Genomic DNA, 16,776 nt, shown 5'->3' with positions numbered 1-16,776 from the left:
ATCTTTATCAGTACACCCATTTATGTAATTGATGTAGGTCTGACAGTAATTTTCCTACAGACACCAGTTAAATATTACGCTTAAACCTTTCCTAGACCAGATCAATTGAAACCTGATGTATTGAGCAATAAAAAATGCAGACAATTTTAGTAGTCAGAATTTTATCACATTAGATATCAAAAATTCAACATGTGGATCAGCACAAAGTACTGACATTTTGAATGCAGAATTTCGCCCATGAATCCCAGGAAGGATAATCCAAAATGGACCAAGTGGTGGCATCATACCACTAAGAATATTTTCTTTTATTAAGTTCATACAAATAGAAATGTTCCAACCTCTGGAATTCTGATCATCCTTATATTTTTTACTTAATGAAGAATAATTTCACCTCAAAGACCTCAAACACATGTGAGCAGATCCTATAAGTCACTAACGAGGGCCTCCATGGATCAGGTTGTTTTTCAAATAAATCCCTCAATTGTAATGATACTTGAAACATTTACAGACCAAGTCAACACCTTAAATATGTTGTCATGTGCCTCAACTCATTCCCAAATTATTTTTCGGAATGTGGTAGGGTCCAAGGCCCTGATGAAAGCGGCCACTGTCAATAGAGAATGATGCTGCCATAAAAGGGTGCACTTTTTGGGCATTTTTGGGGGGGAAGGGGAGTTGTAGATGCTTTGATTCAGTTATCTTACAATCCTTCCATTGTAGAATTCACCAATTTTACTGGATTTGAATTCTTATTTTTAATTCCCTATCTCTTATGATCTTCTTGTTTGGTGGTCATCTCAAAAAACATTCATTACCTTATTTATAAACCCTTGGCATTCTTATATGGTAACTAGACACTGTAACATTGAGTAATGTTTTCCTCTCCTTAGGGCTCCCAGACCTGGTTCCAGATCCCTATTATATCCAGGCCTCCATTTATGTGCAAAGAATGTCAATGTACAGCTTGAGATGTGCAGCTGAGGAGAACTGCCTTGCAAGGTCAGTCTAACATTTTTGTGCGTGGGTGGTTTGATTCAATTTTGGTTTCGAAAAATTAAAAGGAAAAGGCCAATACTGCCCAGGAGAAAAAAATATTTCTTGTGCTTGAGATATGCTAACTTATTTAGCGAAGAGCTATCGTCCCTGACCTCACCACATACATACTTGGCCTCTAGTAGTGGTTAACCTCCCAAGTGAAAAAAAAGGGCCAAGAGTGTTGAACTCAAACATGATCGATACTCATTTCCTGATCATCCTCATTTGGAAGGCAACCAGAATCTATTAGAGTGTAGTTTTGCAGAGCCTACCAAAATTTTTCTGCTGTATATGAGCAGCGGTATTATACTGATTGGGGCAGACACTTTAGATTGCAGTAAGTGCTTGATTTGGAGCTAGCAGTAGAATGATATATTGGGGTCGGCCATTCCGAGAGATGATAAAATGATCACTGTTCCATCTGTGCTCTTGTGACGTTTAAGGTCCTTATGTTCATAAAAAAGGTTTAGGCCGGTGTCACACTTGCGAGTGCAATGCGAGAAACTCACACGAGTCTCTCGCATCAATACCCGGGACTGGAGCATGCGGCTGCGTGTGTTTCTATGCAGCTGAATGCTCCGTTCCCGAGAGCTGGCTGCTGTGCCGGGTATTGATGCGAGAGACTCGTGCGAGTTTCTCGCATTGCACTCGTAAGTGTGACCAGGCCTTACTCAAAATGTAGCTTAAGGCTCATAAGCCTGTTTTATTGAAACATGGTTCTAGACAAACATGCCAACATTTTAAAAAATTGCAAAGGAAAATTCAGGTCATAAATTTAATTTGAGAATGGACAACTTAAATTGTTATAAAAGGCTTCCATTGTAGGTTAGTTTCAATTGATAATGCATTTATTCTGGAAGATTTTGTATGATGCAATAATAGAAAAACATTGTTAATTATTAAGTTTCAAAATGCAGCAAAATTCCTTTAATTTATCACTAACTGGTTAAAATAGGTGTCGAATTAGAAAGTATTCTAGAAATATTTTGGAAGTACTAAACAGTCAATGGGGAAAATTGGTCACAGCGAGCACTGATCGTTGATATAACTATTCACTGAGCCATTTACACTGGGAAATGATCAGGAATGAATATTAATACAAATGATTGTTCAGGCAATTGTCACCCTATGTCCAAGCTACTTAATGGTCGGTTACTAGCCTATTGGATGCTCTTAGGAAACATAGAATAACCCGACCTTGGCTATTAGAATCAGAAATGGGCAATTAAATAAACAAGGAAGACAAAGAGAAAACACAAGACATGATACATAGCATATAATTGGCAAACCGCACTGAGAGATATCAGAGATGTAAAAATTTGGATATGGAGATTCAAAGATTAAACAGATGTATCATTGTTGTGGACAGACCAAAAGTAACTAAAGACTAAAAACTAAAAAAAGGATGCATCACCTACAGTACACATGTAGTGTGTCTATTTTACATTGTATGCAGTAGGAGAAATAGATAGTAGGATAGTGTCACCTGGTAATAAATCTATAAAAGAAGAAATATTTTTAAACTCCTTATTGAAAAAGAGATTACTGACAAACATAGGTGCAAGCAAAGGCATTGTGCGCTCGAGCAACCAACATGGGAAAACTTAGGCATTGCCGTAAAAATGGCCAAAAAGTTGGCTGGTAGAAATAAAAGGAAACTAAAGCGTAGCCTAAGTGTTGGCTGAAGGAACTTAAATAGAAGAAAAGGCAGCCAAAGTACTGTCTAGAGGAAGGGAAATTTGAGATAAAACAAACTCAGGCACGCAAAAAGAATTATAAGAGTTATAAAAAGCAGGGTGGCAGTAGACGAGAACAGTACATGTAAGATGTGGCACACAGTGATATATGCTACAGAAGAAAAGATGAAGCAAAGCAATATGTAGAATTTCATATGTTTACCACATTATTTTCTCAAATGAATGCTAATGGAATGCAGTTATCAGAATTAAGCAATAATGCATTCTTTACTTTTAGAAGGCACGGATTGTACCTCAGTACATGACACAACATCATATTTTCCTTCAAACATCTTTTAGATGTTTTATAGTGCCCAAGGCAAAATTTGCAAGATGCAAAACTATGGAAGGGAAGGAGAGTCCTCTATGATATGAAATTATTGCATTACAAATTTTACTTAATTATTTTCTTAATTAAAATTCCTAAATATATATTTATTCCTAATTCATAAATTAATAAATAAATAGAGAAAACAAGGTGAAGTAGCAAAGATTCATGCCAAAAAACTTGCCCGGGATGGCCCCACTGCATCAAAAGGAGACATTTATGGATACGCAATCTCATTACCCGGTTCTACAGTACTGCACAAATGTTTTAGGTGTGAAAAAAATGCTGCAGTGTAAGACGATTTCAAAAGTAGAAGTAATAATAGTTTTTTCTTGTCAACAAGCTAAATACAAAGTAAGTGAACAAAAGATAAATCAAAATCAGATCAATAGTTGATCACCTGCAAAGCAGTATTAAAGCATCAACTCTTCTAGGTAGACTTGCACACAGTTTTTGAAGGAACTCAGCAGGGATGTTGTTCCAAGCATCTTGGAGTAAAACTTACCACAGATCTTCTGTGGATGTAGACTTGCACAAATCCTTCTATCTCTTCATATATTCCAAGACAAACTTAATGTTGAGATAAGGGCTCTGTGGTGGCCATATCATCACTTCCTGAACTACTTATTTTTCTTTACGTTGAAGATAGTTTTTAATGATATTGGTTTTATTTTTGGGGTTGCTGACCTGCTGTCTAATAACTTTGGAACCAATGAGATGCCTCCCTGATGGTATTGCATGATGGATAAGTGTCTGCCTGTATTTTCCAGTGTCAGAAAACATTAAAATCTATAAAGTTACTCTAGTGAGAGGGCATTCATCCCTACCTGTCCCCCGTCTCCTTCTACCCCCCGCCCCCGACCCACAGAATTTCCAGTAGGAAAAAGAACTTACATACTAAGTCTCTTTGAAATAGAATTGCCCAGTTGACATATGGGAAAGAAATTGCATATAACTAGGGGGAGAGGAAACCAATTAAGATAGGAAGAGTTAGCCATTCATATTCCCTTTGAAGCCAAAACTCCCTGGTGTGAACAAGCAATTAATTGTGCTCTCCAGGTTGAGCTTTGTATCTCCAGTATGAGACATGCATTTTCAACTGTAAGACTAAGCGGGTAAGAGCATGCATATTTTCTCATTACTGTGATACCTGCCTATAAGCACCTAATCAATAGTGCTCTGATCGCTGACACCAGTTGTGTCATGTTTACTATCTATGGAAAGGTAAAATCATTCTAAAAAATATGGCGGCAATTTCGAATGTCTGTAATCTTCTGAGACGAAGATATCTCATAAGTGGGTAATTTCATAAAATCCTGAAAGGCTGAGAACATCAAACAACCCGGCCCATGTGAGGTCATCAAGGTGGTGTGTGGGTGTAACTAAAGTGCTGATAAAAGGACAAGGGACTTATGATCTTTGTTCAATGCTAAGGAATATACATCTCAGTGTAGGCTTGATCCACCTCAACCAGACGTTTTCAATCAGATTGCTGCCATCCGCTAGGTGAGCCATCTCTGTGACCAGCATAGTAAGCTTCTCTGTTAATCCATTTTATTTTATTTAGCTGTTTATGTTGTATTGTTTTCTTCCCTTTGTAAAATATTTTTAATATTTTTATAAACACTGTCCTTCATTTTGTATTAAATATAAAATTTGATAGTTCTGCTCCTTTTGTTCTTTAAACCGCACCCCAAACCATACACTACCAGAAATCAGGCGTACCGTCAGCCTATATAAACAATTGATGGTGGCAGCGAGTAGTTCTTGGGTTATCGTGGAGTTAGCAATCGCGTAATTGTTCGAACAATAGGGGGCAGCAGAGAGCTGTTCATGACAAAAAATAACAGCGGGGTTGTTCAGCTTGACTCTCCTGGCCATTATCTTTGACAATTGGTAGCAGCAGTGGGATTCTGCGTGATCTCTCTGGTATCATTCCTTGACACCCAACATCGGGATATCTGTTATGATCTGGTAATTCAGTACCACAATGGACATAGAAGTCAGAGCACATACAGTGACCTGACAATAACCCAAAAATATAAAACGAGCTCTGAGACGTGGAAACTCTGCTGACCACAATCTCTAATCCTCTCCAACCAGACTAGAGGCAGCCGTGGTTTGCGCCTAACGCTCCCTATGCAACTCGGCACAGCCTGAGAAACTAGCTAGCCTGAAGATAGAAAATAAGCCTACCTTGCCTCAGAGAAATACCCCAAAGGAAAAGGCAGCCCCCACATATAATGACTGTGAGTTAAGATGAAAAGACAAACGTAGAGATGAAATAGATTTAGCAAAGTGAGGCCTGACTTTCTGAACAGAGCGAGGATAGGAAAGGTAACTTTGCGGTCAACACAAAACCCTACAAACAACCACGCAAAGGGGGCAAAAAGACCCTCCGTACCGAACTAACGGCACGGAGGTACACCCTCTGCGTCCCAGAGCTTCCAGCAAGCAAGAAAAAACAATATAAGCAAGCTGGACAGAAAAACAGCAAACAAAATAGCAAAAGCGGAACTTAGCTATGCAGAGCAGCAGGCCACAGGAACGATCCAGGAGGAAACAGGTCCAATACTAGAACATTGACTGGTGGCCAGGATCAAAGCACTAGGTGGAGTTAAATAGAGCAGCACCTAACGACTTCACCGCATCACCTGAGGAAGGAAACCCAGAAGCCGCAGTACCACTCTCCTCCACCAACGGAAGCTCACAGAGAGAATCAGCCGAAGTACCACTTGTGACCACAGGAGGGAGCTCTGCCACAGAATTCACAACAGTACCCCCCCCTTGAGGAGGGGTCACCGAACCCTCACCAGAGCCCCCAGGACGACCAGGATGAGCCATATGAAAGGCACGAACAAGATCGGGAGCATGGACATCAGAGGCAAAGACCCAGGAATTATCTTCCTGAGCATAACCCTTCCACTTAACCAGATACTGGAGTTTCCATCTTGAAACACGAGAATCCAAAATCTTCTCCACAATATACTCCAACTCCCCCTCCACCAAAACCGGGGCAGGAGGATCAACAGATGGAACCACAGGTGCCACGTATCTCCGCAACAATGACCTATGGAATACGTTATGAATGGAAAAAGAATCTGGAAGGGTCAGACGAAAAGACACAGGATTAAGAACCTCAGAAATCCTATACGGACCAATGAAACGAGGTTTAAACTTAGGAGAGGAAACCTTCATAGGAATATGACGAGAAGATAACCAAACCAAATCCCCAACACGAAGTCGGGGACCCACACAGCGTCTGCGATTAGCGAAACGTTGAGCCTTCTCCTGGGACAAGGTCAAATTGTCCACTACATGAGTCCAAATCTGCTGCAACCTGTCCACCACAGTATCCACACCAGGACAGTCCGAAGACTCAACCTGCCCTGAAGAGAAACGAGGATGGAACCCAGAGTTGCAGAAAAACGGCGAAAGCAAGGTAGCCGAGCTGGCCCGATTATTAAGGGCAAACTCAGCCAAAGGCAAAAAGGACACCCAGTCATCCTGATCAGCAGAAACAAAGCATCTCAGATATGTTTCCAAGGTCTGATTGGTTCGTTCGGTCTGGCCATTAGTCTGAGGATGGAAAGCCGAGGAAAAAGACAAGTCAATGCCCATCCTAGCACAAAAGGCTCGCCAAAACCTCGAAACAAACTGGGAACCTCTGTCAGAAACGATATTCTCTGGAATGCCATGTAAACGAACCACATGCTGGAAGAACAATGGCACCAAATCAGAGGAGGAAGGTAATTTAGACAAGGGTACCAAATGGACCATCTTAGTGAAGCGATCACAAACCACCCAAATGACTGACATTTTTTGAGAGACGGGAAGATCTGAAATAAAATCCATAGAGATATGTGTCCAAGGCCTCTTCGGGACCGGCAACGGCAAAAGCAACCCACTGGCACGAGAACAGCAGGGCTTAGCCCGAGCACAAATCCCACAGGACTGCACAAAAGAACGCACATCCCGTGACAGAGACGGCCACCAAAAGGATCTAGCCACTAACTCTCTGGTACCAAAGATTCCAGGATGACCAGCCAACACCGAACAATGAACCTCAGAGATAACTTTATTCGTCCACCTATCAGGGACAAACAGCTTCTCCGCTGGGCAACGATCAGGTTTATTAGCCTGAAATTTTTGCAGCACCCGCCGCAAATCAGGGGAGATGGCAGACACAATTACTCCCTCTTTGAGAATACCCGCCGGCTCAGATAAACCCGGAGAGTCGGGCACAAAACTCCTAGACAGAGCATCCGCCTTCACATTTTTAGAGCCCGGAAGGTACGAAATCACAAAGTCAAAACGGGCAAAAAACAGCGACCAACGAGCCTGTCTAGGATTCAACCGCTTGGCAGACTCGAGATAAGTCAAGTTCTTATGATCAGTCAAGACCACCACGCGATGCTTAGCTTCTTCAAGCCAATGACGCCACTCCTCGAATGCCCACTTCATGGCCAGCAACTCTCGATTGCCAACATCATAATTTCGCTCAGCAGGCGAAAACTTCCTGGAAAAGAAGGCGCATGGTTTCATCACCGAGCAATCAGAACTTCTCTGCGACAAAACAGCCCCTGCTCCAATCTCAGAAGCATCAACCTCGATCTGGAAAGGAAGCGAAACATCTGGTTGACACAACACAGGGGCAGAAGAAAAACGACGCTTCAACTCTTGAAAAGCTTCCACAGCAGCAGAAAACCAATTGACCACATCAGCACCCTTCTTGGTCAAATCGGTCAATGGTTTAGCAATACTAGAAAAATTGCAGATGAAGCGACGATAAAAATTAGCAAAGCCCAGGAACTTTTGCAGACTTTTCAGAGATGTCGGCTGAGTACAATCATGGATAGCTTGGACCTTAACAGGGTCCATCTCGATAGTAGAAGGGGAAAAGATGAACCCCAAAAATGAAACCTTCTGAACACCAAAGAGACACTTTGATCCCTTCACAAACAAAGAATTAGCACGCAGGACCTGAAAGACCGTTCTGACCTGCTTCTCATGAGACTCCCAATCATCCGAGAAGATCAAAATGTCATCCAAGTACACAATTAGGAATTTATCCAGGTACTCTCGGAAGATATCATGCATAAAGGACTGAAACACTGATAGAGCATTGGCAAGTCCGAATGGCATTACTAGATACTCAAAATGGCCCTCGGGCGTATTAAATGCAGTTTTCCATTCATCGCCTCGCTTAATACGCACAAGATTATACGCACCACGAAGATCTATCTTGGTGAACCAACTAGCCCCCTTAATCCGAGCAAACAAATCAGATAACAACGGCAAGGGGTACTGAAATTTAACCGTGATCTTATTTAGAAGGCGGTAATCTATACAAGGTCTCAGCGAACCATCCTTCTTGGCCACAAAAAAGAACCCTGCTCCTAATGGCGACGATGACGGGCGAATATGCACATGGTCAGCTGGGTCCAGTACTGAGGCTTATTCTTGGCCAAAGGCGTAGCATCAATTCCTCTCAATGGAATAGGACACTGCAAGGGCTCCAAGAAAAACCCACAACGCCTAGCATACTCCAAGTCCATCAAATTCAGGGCAGCGCCTGAATCCACAAATGCCATGACAGAATAAGATGACAAAGAGCAGATCAAGGTTACGGACAAAAGAAATTTTGACTGTACCGTACCAATGGTGGCAGACCTAGCGAACCGCTTAGTGCGCTTAGGACAATCAGAGATAGCATGAGTGGAATCACCACAGTAGAAACACAGCCGATTCAGACGTCTGTGTTCTTGCCGTTCAACTCTGGTCAAAGTCCTATCGCACTGCATAGGCTCAGGTTTATGCTCAGGTAATACCGCCAAATGGTGCACAGATTTACGCTCACGCAAGCGTCGACCGATCTGAATGGCCAGAGACATAGACTCATTCAGACCAGCAGGCATAGGAAATCCCACCATGACATCTTTAAGGGCTTCAGAGAGACCCTTTCTGAAAATAGCTGCGAGCGCACCTTCATTCCATTGAGTGAGTACAGACCACTTTCTAAATTTCTGACAATATACCTCTATCTCATCCTGACCCTGACACAGAGCCAGCAAATTTTTCTCTGCCTGATCCACTGAATTAGGTTCATCGTACAGCAATCCGAGCGCCAGGAAAAACGCATCGATATTACTTAATGCAGGATCTCCTGACGCAAGAGAAAATGCCCACTCCTGAGGGTCGCCACGTAAAAAAGAAATAATGATCCTAACTTGTTGAACTGGGTCACCAGAGGAGCGAGGTTTCAAAGCCAGAAATAGTTTACAATTATTTTTGAAACTCAGAAATTTAGTTCTATCTCCAAAAAACAAATCAGGAATAGGAATTCTTGGTTCTAACATAGAATTCTGAACCACAAAGTCTTGAATATTTTGTACTCTTGCCGTGAGCTGATCCACACATGAAGACAGACCTTTAATGTCCATCGCTACACCTGTGTCCTGAACCACCCAAATGTCTAGGGGAAAAAAAAGGCAAAACACAGAGCAGAGAAAAAAAAATGGTCTCAGAACTTCTTTTTTCCCTCTATTGAGAATCATTAGTACTTTGGCCTCCAGTACTGTTATGATCTGGTAATTCAGTACCACAATGGACATAGAAGTCAGAGCACATACAGTGACCTGACAATAACCCAAAAATATAGAATGAGCTCTGAGACGTGGAAACTCTGCTGACCGCAATCCCTAATCCTCTCCAACCACACTAGAGGCAGCCGTGGATTGCGCCTAACGCTCCCTATGCAACTCGGCACAGCCTGAGAAACTAGCTAGCCTGAAGATAGAAAATAAGCCTACCTTGCCTCAGAGAAATACCCCAAAGGAAAAGGCAGCCCCCACATATAATGACTGTGAGTTAAGATGAAAAGACAAACGTAGAGATGAAATAGATTTAGCAAAGTGAGGCCCGACTTTCTGAACAGAGCGAGGATAGGAAAGGTAACTTTGCGGTCAACACAAAACCCTACAAACAACCACGCAAAGGGGGCAAAAAGACCCTCCGTACCGAACTAACGGCACGGAGGTACACCCTCTGCGTCCCAGAGCTTCCAGCAAGCAAGAAAAAACAATATAAGCAAGCTGGACAGAAAAACAGCAAACAAAATAGCAAAAGCGGAACTTAGCTATGCAAAGCAGCAGGCCACAGGAACGATCCAGGAGGAAACAGGTCCAATACTAGAACATTGACTGGAGGCCAGGATCAAAGCACTAGGTGGAGTTAAATAGAGCAGCACCTAACGACTTCACCGCATCACCTGAGGAAGGAAACCCAGAAGCCACAGTACCACTCTCCTCCACCAACGGAAGCTCACAGAGAGAATCAGCTGAAGTACCACTTGTGACCACAGGAGGGAGCTCTGCCACAGAATTCACAACAGATATCTTTAATCTAAACCAAATTCCCAAATTGATTTGCTGAAATGCAGCTCCAAACTTTAAAGGAACCTCCATCATGCCTGCTGAAACTCATTATTGTACTCTTCTCCAGCTCTTCGGTGAACAATCTGCCTTCTGTTACATCTAAATATTGAAAATTTTTACTCATCAGTCTAGAGTACTGGCTACTATTTTTCTGCACCTCATTTTCTATATTTTCTGGCATAGCTGAGTCACTTAGCCTTGTTTCAGTGTTGAAGGTATGACTTTTGACCGCAATTCTTCTATGAAGAAACCGTAGATGGGTGTAGCTGGTTCCCACTGGTTGGTACCAGATTTCATTTGAGGGCACAGCTGGACATCTTATGTTTATGAAGGGAAGCAAACATGATATGTCTTTCATGTGCTGTATTAAGTTTCCTTGGCTGACCACTGAATCTGTTGTCCTCAATGTTGCCTTTTGTTTGCTGTCCTTAAGAATGAGAAATGCACACAAGTACTTAACCATCAATATCAGTAGTGAAGCAACTGGCTATCTGGCTAAAAATTAATTCTGTAGCAGGACAATGACCCTAAACATACAGCCAAACAACTATATTGAGCATAAAGAAGGACAAAGGCCTGGAAATTATGATATGGCCCCACATAGCCCTAATCTCAACATCATCGAGTCTGTATGGGATTACTTGATGAGACAGAAGATCTGTGGTTAGTTCTCCAGGATATTCAGAACAACCTTCCTGTTGAATACCTTAAAAAACTGTGTACATAGAACAGTTGATGCTTTGATGCTGTTTTGAAGGCAATGGGTGGTTAAAACAAATATTGATCTGCTTTAGATGTATGTTTTGTTCATTCACTTTGAGATTTGCTAGTTGATAAAAAACTATTAACACTTATACTTCTTGAAAGCATTCTTAAGGTACCGTCACACTTAGCGACGCTGCAGCGATACTGACAACGATCCGGATCGCTGCAGCGTCGCTGTTTGGTCCCTGGAGAGCTGTCACACAGACCGCTCTCCAGCGACCAACGATGCCGGTAACCAGGGTAAACATCGGGTAACTAAGCGCAGGGCCGCGCTTAGTAACCCGATGTTTACCCTGGTTACCATCCTAAAAGTAAAAAAAACAAACACTACATACTGTCTGTGTGAGCACAGCGGCCGGAAAGCAGAGCGGTGACGTCACCGCTCTGCTTTCCGGCTGACCGACGCTCACAGCCAGTACAGGAGGAGTGCAGAGCACAGCGCTGGAGGACAGACGGCTGTAGGTAAGTATGTAGTGTTTGTTTTTTTTACTTTTAGGATGGTAACCAGGGTAAACATCGGGTTACTAAGCGCGGCCCTGCGCTTAGTTACCCGATGTTTACCCTGGTTACCAGTGAAGACATCGCTGAATCGGTGTCACACACGCCGATCCAGCGATGTCTGCGGGGAGTCCAGCGACCAAATAATGTTCTGGACTTTCTTCCCCGACCAGCGACAGCACAGCAGGGGCCTGATCGCTGCTGCCTGTCACACTGGACGATATCGCTAGCGAGGACGCTGCAACGTCACGGATCGCTAGCGATATCGTCTAGTGTGACGGTACCTTTACTCTGCAGCATATTTTCCACACCTTCCTACAACTTTTGCATAATCTTGGATAATTGATCTGCCCTACTGTTTATATGTGCTATTAATATATACATACATGAACATATTGGTATGTACTGTATTCACAATTGAGCTGTCTGTACTGTAATCTTTCTTCAAAATGCAGTTATTTCATCTTTTTTGCCAATATCTTTATGATAATACCTGCATTGTGTTAGAGGATGCTGGAAAAACAATTAGAGCAAATAGGGTCTTATCCATGACACAAAAAGAATTTGAAAAACAGGGAACTGCTCACTTTGTATGGTTGTGTGACCACAACGGTGAATACATTATTTTGGAAATCAGCTGCTGAAGACTCGCAATAAAAAGCCACAGGATGAGTAAAGGACTCTCAGGGTTTCTTCTCTGCGCTGCCAACGACGATACCGATATTTTGGATTAAGGGTGTTCTATAAAGGATCTCAGGATCAAGGAGTTTTAATAGCGGTTTATTTGTCAACGCTTTTTGAAATGTCGCTTCTTCATCATGACAAAACACATACAGTATGTGGTTGCATAACTCATAGGTAGTGTTGAGCGATACCTTCCGATATCGGAAAGTATCGGTATCGGTTTGGATCGGCCGATATTCAAAAAATATCGGATATCGCCGATACCGATACCCGATCCCAATGCAAGTCAATGGGACCAAAATATCGGAATTAAAATAAACCCTTTCTTTCCTTGTAGGTTCATTCTACATGAAGGAAAACAACTAAGAATAATGTAGGATGTATGGGGGAGGTGGCGGAGACATTAAAGGCAATGAGGATTAGTCCAATCAAATAGAATAGCATGATTTTTTTTTTTTTAAAGACGTTCGGATTGAAAAAGATATTGACTATGTAAATTTTTTTTTATTTTGTCAGATATTGATGTTTCACTATTCCACGACCTTCCCCTTCTTTTTTTTCCTTTTCCCACACTTTCATCTTCATCATCATCAGCATCTTTGACATCAACTTCTTCACCTTATTCATCTTCTTCTTCATCTTCTACCTATTTTTTTTTTTTATTACATTCTTCATATTCATTTTCTTCAACTATTATTATTCTTCCTATTCTACATATTCTTTTTATTCCACTGTTATTATTCTTCCTATTCTACTTCTTCATCATATTCTCATTTGTGACAGGCATTCCCGTAGTTGTTATCTATAAAAGTTGGAAGATTACACCTTCCGTTCTGCCAGTCACAAAAGTTACATTTGTCCGCGTTCAGTTTGGCCTGCAGCATCAGGCTTTATCCAGGGGCACCACGAGGAGGAACGGACTCACCCCCATACACTGCTTAGTCTTCTTCTGCATATAATTTAGATAATATCTTTTGCTCTGATATTAAGTGTTATGCTTAATGTTCTTCTGCTCTTTGTTCTGCAGCCTCTTGTTCTTCTGCTTCTCGGTCTTCCATGTCGTCGTCTCCAGGGTCGTCGTCTTCAGTGTCGTCATCTCCGCCGTCGTCGTCTCCGCCGTCGTCGTCTCCGTCGTCGTCTCCGCCGTCGTCGTCGTCGTCATCGGGGTGGTCTTCCGGGTCGTCGTCGTCGTCATCGGGGTGGTCTTCCGGGTCGTCGACTTTAGGGTCTTCAACTTGGAAATGTAGCAGAAGGTACAAGAAGGCTGAGAAAATGCCAAGAACCAGCTGATGGAACTGGAACTCGGATGGCTACCCGAAGGTTCAAGAGCCTATGGAACTACCGAGGACCAGCTGATGTTACTGGAACCCGGTTACTAAGCAGGAGGTACCCGTGCTAAAAAGCACTACCAAGGACCGCCTGACGTTGGCGGAACTCGGATACCCAGAAGGAGGCACCTAAGCCAAAGGCTCTGCCCGGAACCAGCTGACGTTACTGGAACCAGGATGGGGAGCAGAAGGTACAAGAGCAAAAGACACTGCCGAGAACCAGCTGACGGTACTGGAACCCGGATGGGTAGCCGAAGGTCCAAGAGCCAATGGAACTACCGAGGACCAGCTGACGTTACTGGAACCCGGTTACTAAGCAGGAGGTACCCGTGCCTGAAAGCACTACCAAGGACCACCTGACGTTGGTGGAACTTGGATACCCAGAAGGAGGCACCTAAGCCAAAGGCTCTGCCCGGAACCAGCTGACGTAACTGGAATCAGGATGGGGAGCAGAAGGTACAAGAGCAAAAGACACTGCCTAGAACCAGCTGATGGTGCTGGAACCAGGTGGTGGACCCGAAGGCCCACAGGAGAGGAGAGAACAGCTAGGCCGCGAGGCAGCCGCAGTTACCGAACCCCAACAGTCCTACAGGGGGAGCTGGGCCTACTGGCACTACAGAACCAGCCTTGACTACCAGTTCACGCAGCCCACATAGGAAGCTCCTAAACTGGAGGCACCCTGGAGTTGGCTAACTCGACCGCACCACGACGGGGCAAGCATAGGCGTCTCAGTGAAGTTGACACAACCCGGAAACAGCTGACGGTGCTGAAACCAGGCTTGGCACGAGGGAGTACCTGTGACAAGAACACTGCCGAGAACCAGCTGGCGGTGCTGTAACCCGGATGCGTTGCCCCAGTGTGCAAGAGCCAATGGCACGACCGAGGACCAGCTGACGGTGCTGGAACCCGGTTACTAAGCTGTAGGTGCCCGCGCTTAAAAGCACTACCAAGGACCGCCTGGCGTTGGCGGAACTCGGATACCCAGGAGGAGGCACCTAAGCCAAAGGCTCGGCCCGGAACCAGCTGACGGTGCTGGAACCAGGTGGTGGACCCGAAGGTCCACAGGAGAGGAGAGAACAGCTAGGCCGCGAGGCAGCCGCAGTTACCGAACCCCAACAGTCCTACAGGGGGAGCTGGGCCTACTGGCACTACAGAACCAGCCTTGACTACCAGTTCACGCAGCCCACATAGGAAGCTCCTAAACTGGAGGCACCCTGGAGTTGGCTAACTCGACCGCACCACGACGGGGCAAGCATAGGCGTCTCAGTGAGCTTGACACAACCCGGAAACAGCTGACGGTGCTGAAACCAGGCTTGGCACGAGGGAGTACCTGTGACAAGAACACTGCCGAGAACCAGCTGGCGGTGCTGGAACCCAGATGCGTTGCCTTGCCTATTAAAGATTGTCTTCCTAGAGCCCCAACTAGCGGTGTTGGAGCAAAGGGTAAGCAGGGGAAGATGAGTGTAGGCCGAAGCCTGCACTGGAGGCAGCTTTGTGTCTGCGTTGCGTTTGCAGGACACTTTGCCGGCTACACACTGGGGGAACAGCTGGCGTTGCTGAACCCCACTAACACAATGGCGTGTGTTTTTCTCTGTGCAGCTAGCACTTGCGGGCAAAAACTAGCGATGTTAGAGCCCGTGTTGAAGCAGGAGGAGGAGGAGAGGAGCAGAGTGTAGGCCGAAGCCTAGTTGAACCAATTTCAAAGGAAACCTTTAACCCCCCCCTCAGGTGTTACAAAGTACAAGAGACACACCTTGTGCAGTATTAATGCTGCACAAGTGAAAGGTTGCTCTATTAATTTGTCTACTTGCACACGCTGAATGAAAGACATACACAATTTACCCCATTCTACAGTCAAACTGTAGTGGATGCGTGACTTGGTTTTTTGATGAGACGCAGCACAGGTGTCCAAAATAACGCCTTGGTGCTTGGCGCAGCTTCCTGAGCGTTGTTATTTGCTGTACAGGAGTCTGCGCTCTTGTGTTATCCCTTGGCAATGCCCTGTTAGCGCTGCCCATCTTATGACATCATTTCATGTTGGCCGGTGCGGTTAACGATGGCCATAAATCCCAGACCCACAGTGTCTTTTCATAAAGCCACACTGCGGTGCTGGGATTCGTGGCCTTGAGCAGTAAATATTTTGGCCGCTCACACACGTCCTTACACCTGCTTCAGACTGGGCGGCCTCTGCTGATCCCTTCTCGCATGCCGCGGCCATGAGGCTGCACAGTCTGAAGAAGGCGGAAGGAGATGAGTTAAGACAGGCGAAGATATGCACTGCTCGTGCCCATCAATCACACCCTCGCAGTCAAAATAATTAAGACAACGAGGAGCATTTTATTCAGGCAGGGCGGACGAACAGGCGCAAGTAGCCAACCAATGATGTCAGAAGACGGGAAGCGCTACCAAGGGGGGTGCTGCGTATCATTAGAAAGGAAAGTCACACCTCAGGGACAGTGGAATGGTCTCAAAGAGACACATTTTGTACGTGTTGAGTTCCACGTGGGCAAGGAGAAAACATCAGCCACCTTGTACAAATGCAGCAGTACTGCTGTACAAGGTGGCTGTTATACATAGAAACACCTGGGGGTGGGGGCCAGGCTCCCTTCAATTTCAGTTCATGTGCCTGCGTGGCGTTTGCAGGTCACGTTGCAAGCTGCACAGCAGGGGAACAGCTGGCGTTGCTGAACCCCACTAACACATTGGCTGGTGTTTTTCTCTGTGCAGATCGCATGTCCAGGCAAAAACTGGCGGTGTTTGAGCCCAGGGTCAGCAGGAGGAGGAGAGGAGCAAAGTGTAGGCCGAAGCCTGCACTGGTGGCAGCTTTTGGTCGGTTGTGCCAGCGTGGCTTGTGCTGGACACGATGCCGGCTACACAGCGGGGGAACAGCTGGCGGTGCTGAACCCCACTAACACATTGGCTGGTGTTTTTCTCTGTGCAGCTAGCATTTCCGGGCAAAAACTAGC

The 16,776-nt window shown here is 44.6% G+C and overlaps 1 protein-coding gene across 1 annotated transcript in view; it reads left to right on the top strand.

Annotated features, from left to right (window-relative positions):
• The window catches only part of LOX (lysyl oxidase), a 123,042-nt gene that overhangs the window by 33,733 nt on the left and 72,533 nt on the right, over positions 1-16,776 (top strand). The window contains exon 2 of the mRNA XM_069753509.1: positions 891-999. Coding sequence (XP_069609610.1) covers positions 891-999 — 109 coding nt within the window. The remainder of the gene's footprint in view (positions 1-890; positions 1,000-16,776) is intronic.

Source organism: Ranitomeya imitator, chromosome 1 (assembly GCF_032444005.1).
Source record: "Ranitomeya imitator isolate aRanImi1 chromosome 1, aRanImi1.pri, whole genome shotgun sequence".
Taxonomy (NCBI): domain Eukaryota; kingdom Metazoa; phylum Chordata; class Amphibia; order Anura; family Dendrobatidae; genus Ranitomeya; species Ranitomeya imitator.
Note: the sequence above shows the minus strand (reverse complement) of the source record. Positions and strands in the feature narration are given on the sequence as shown.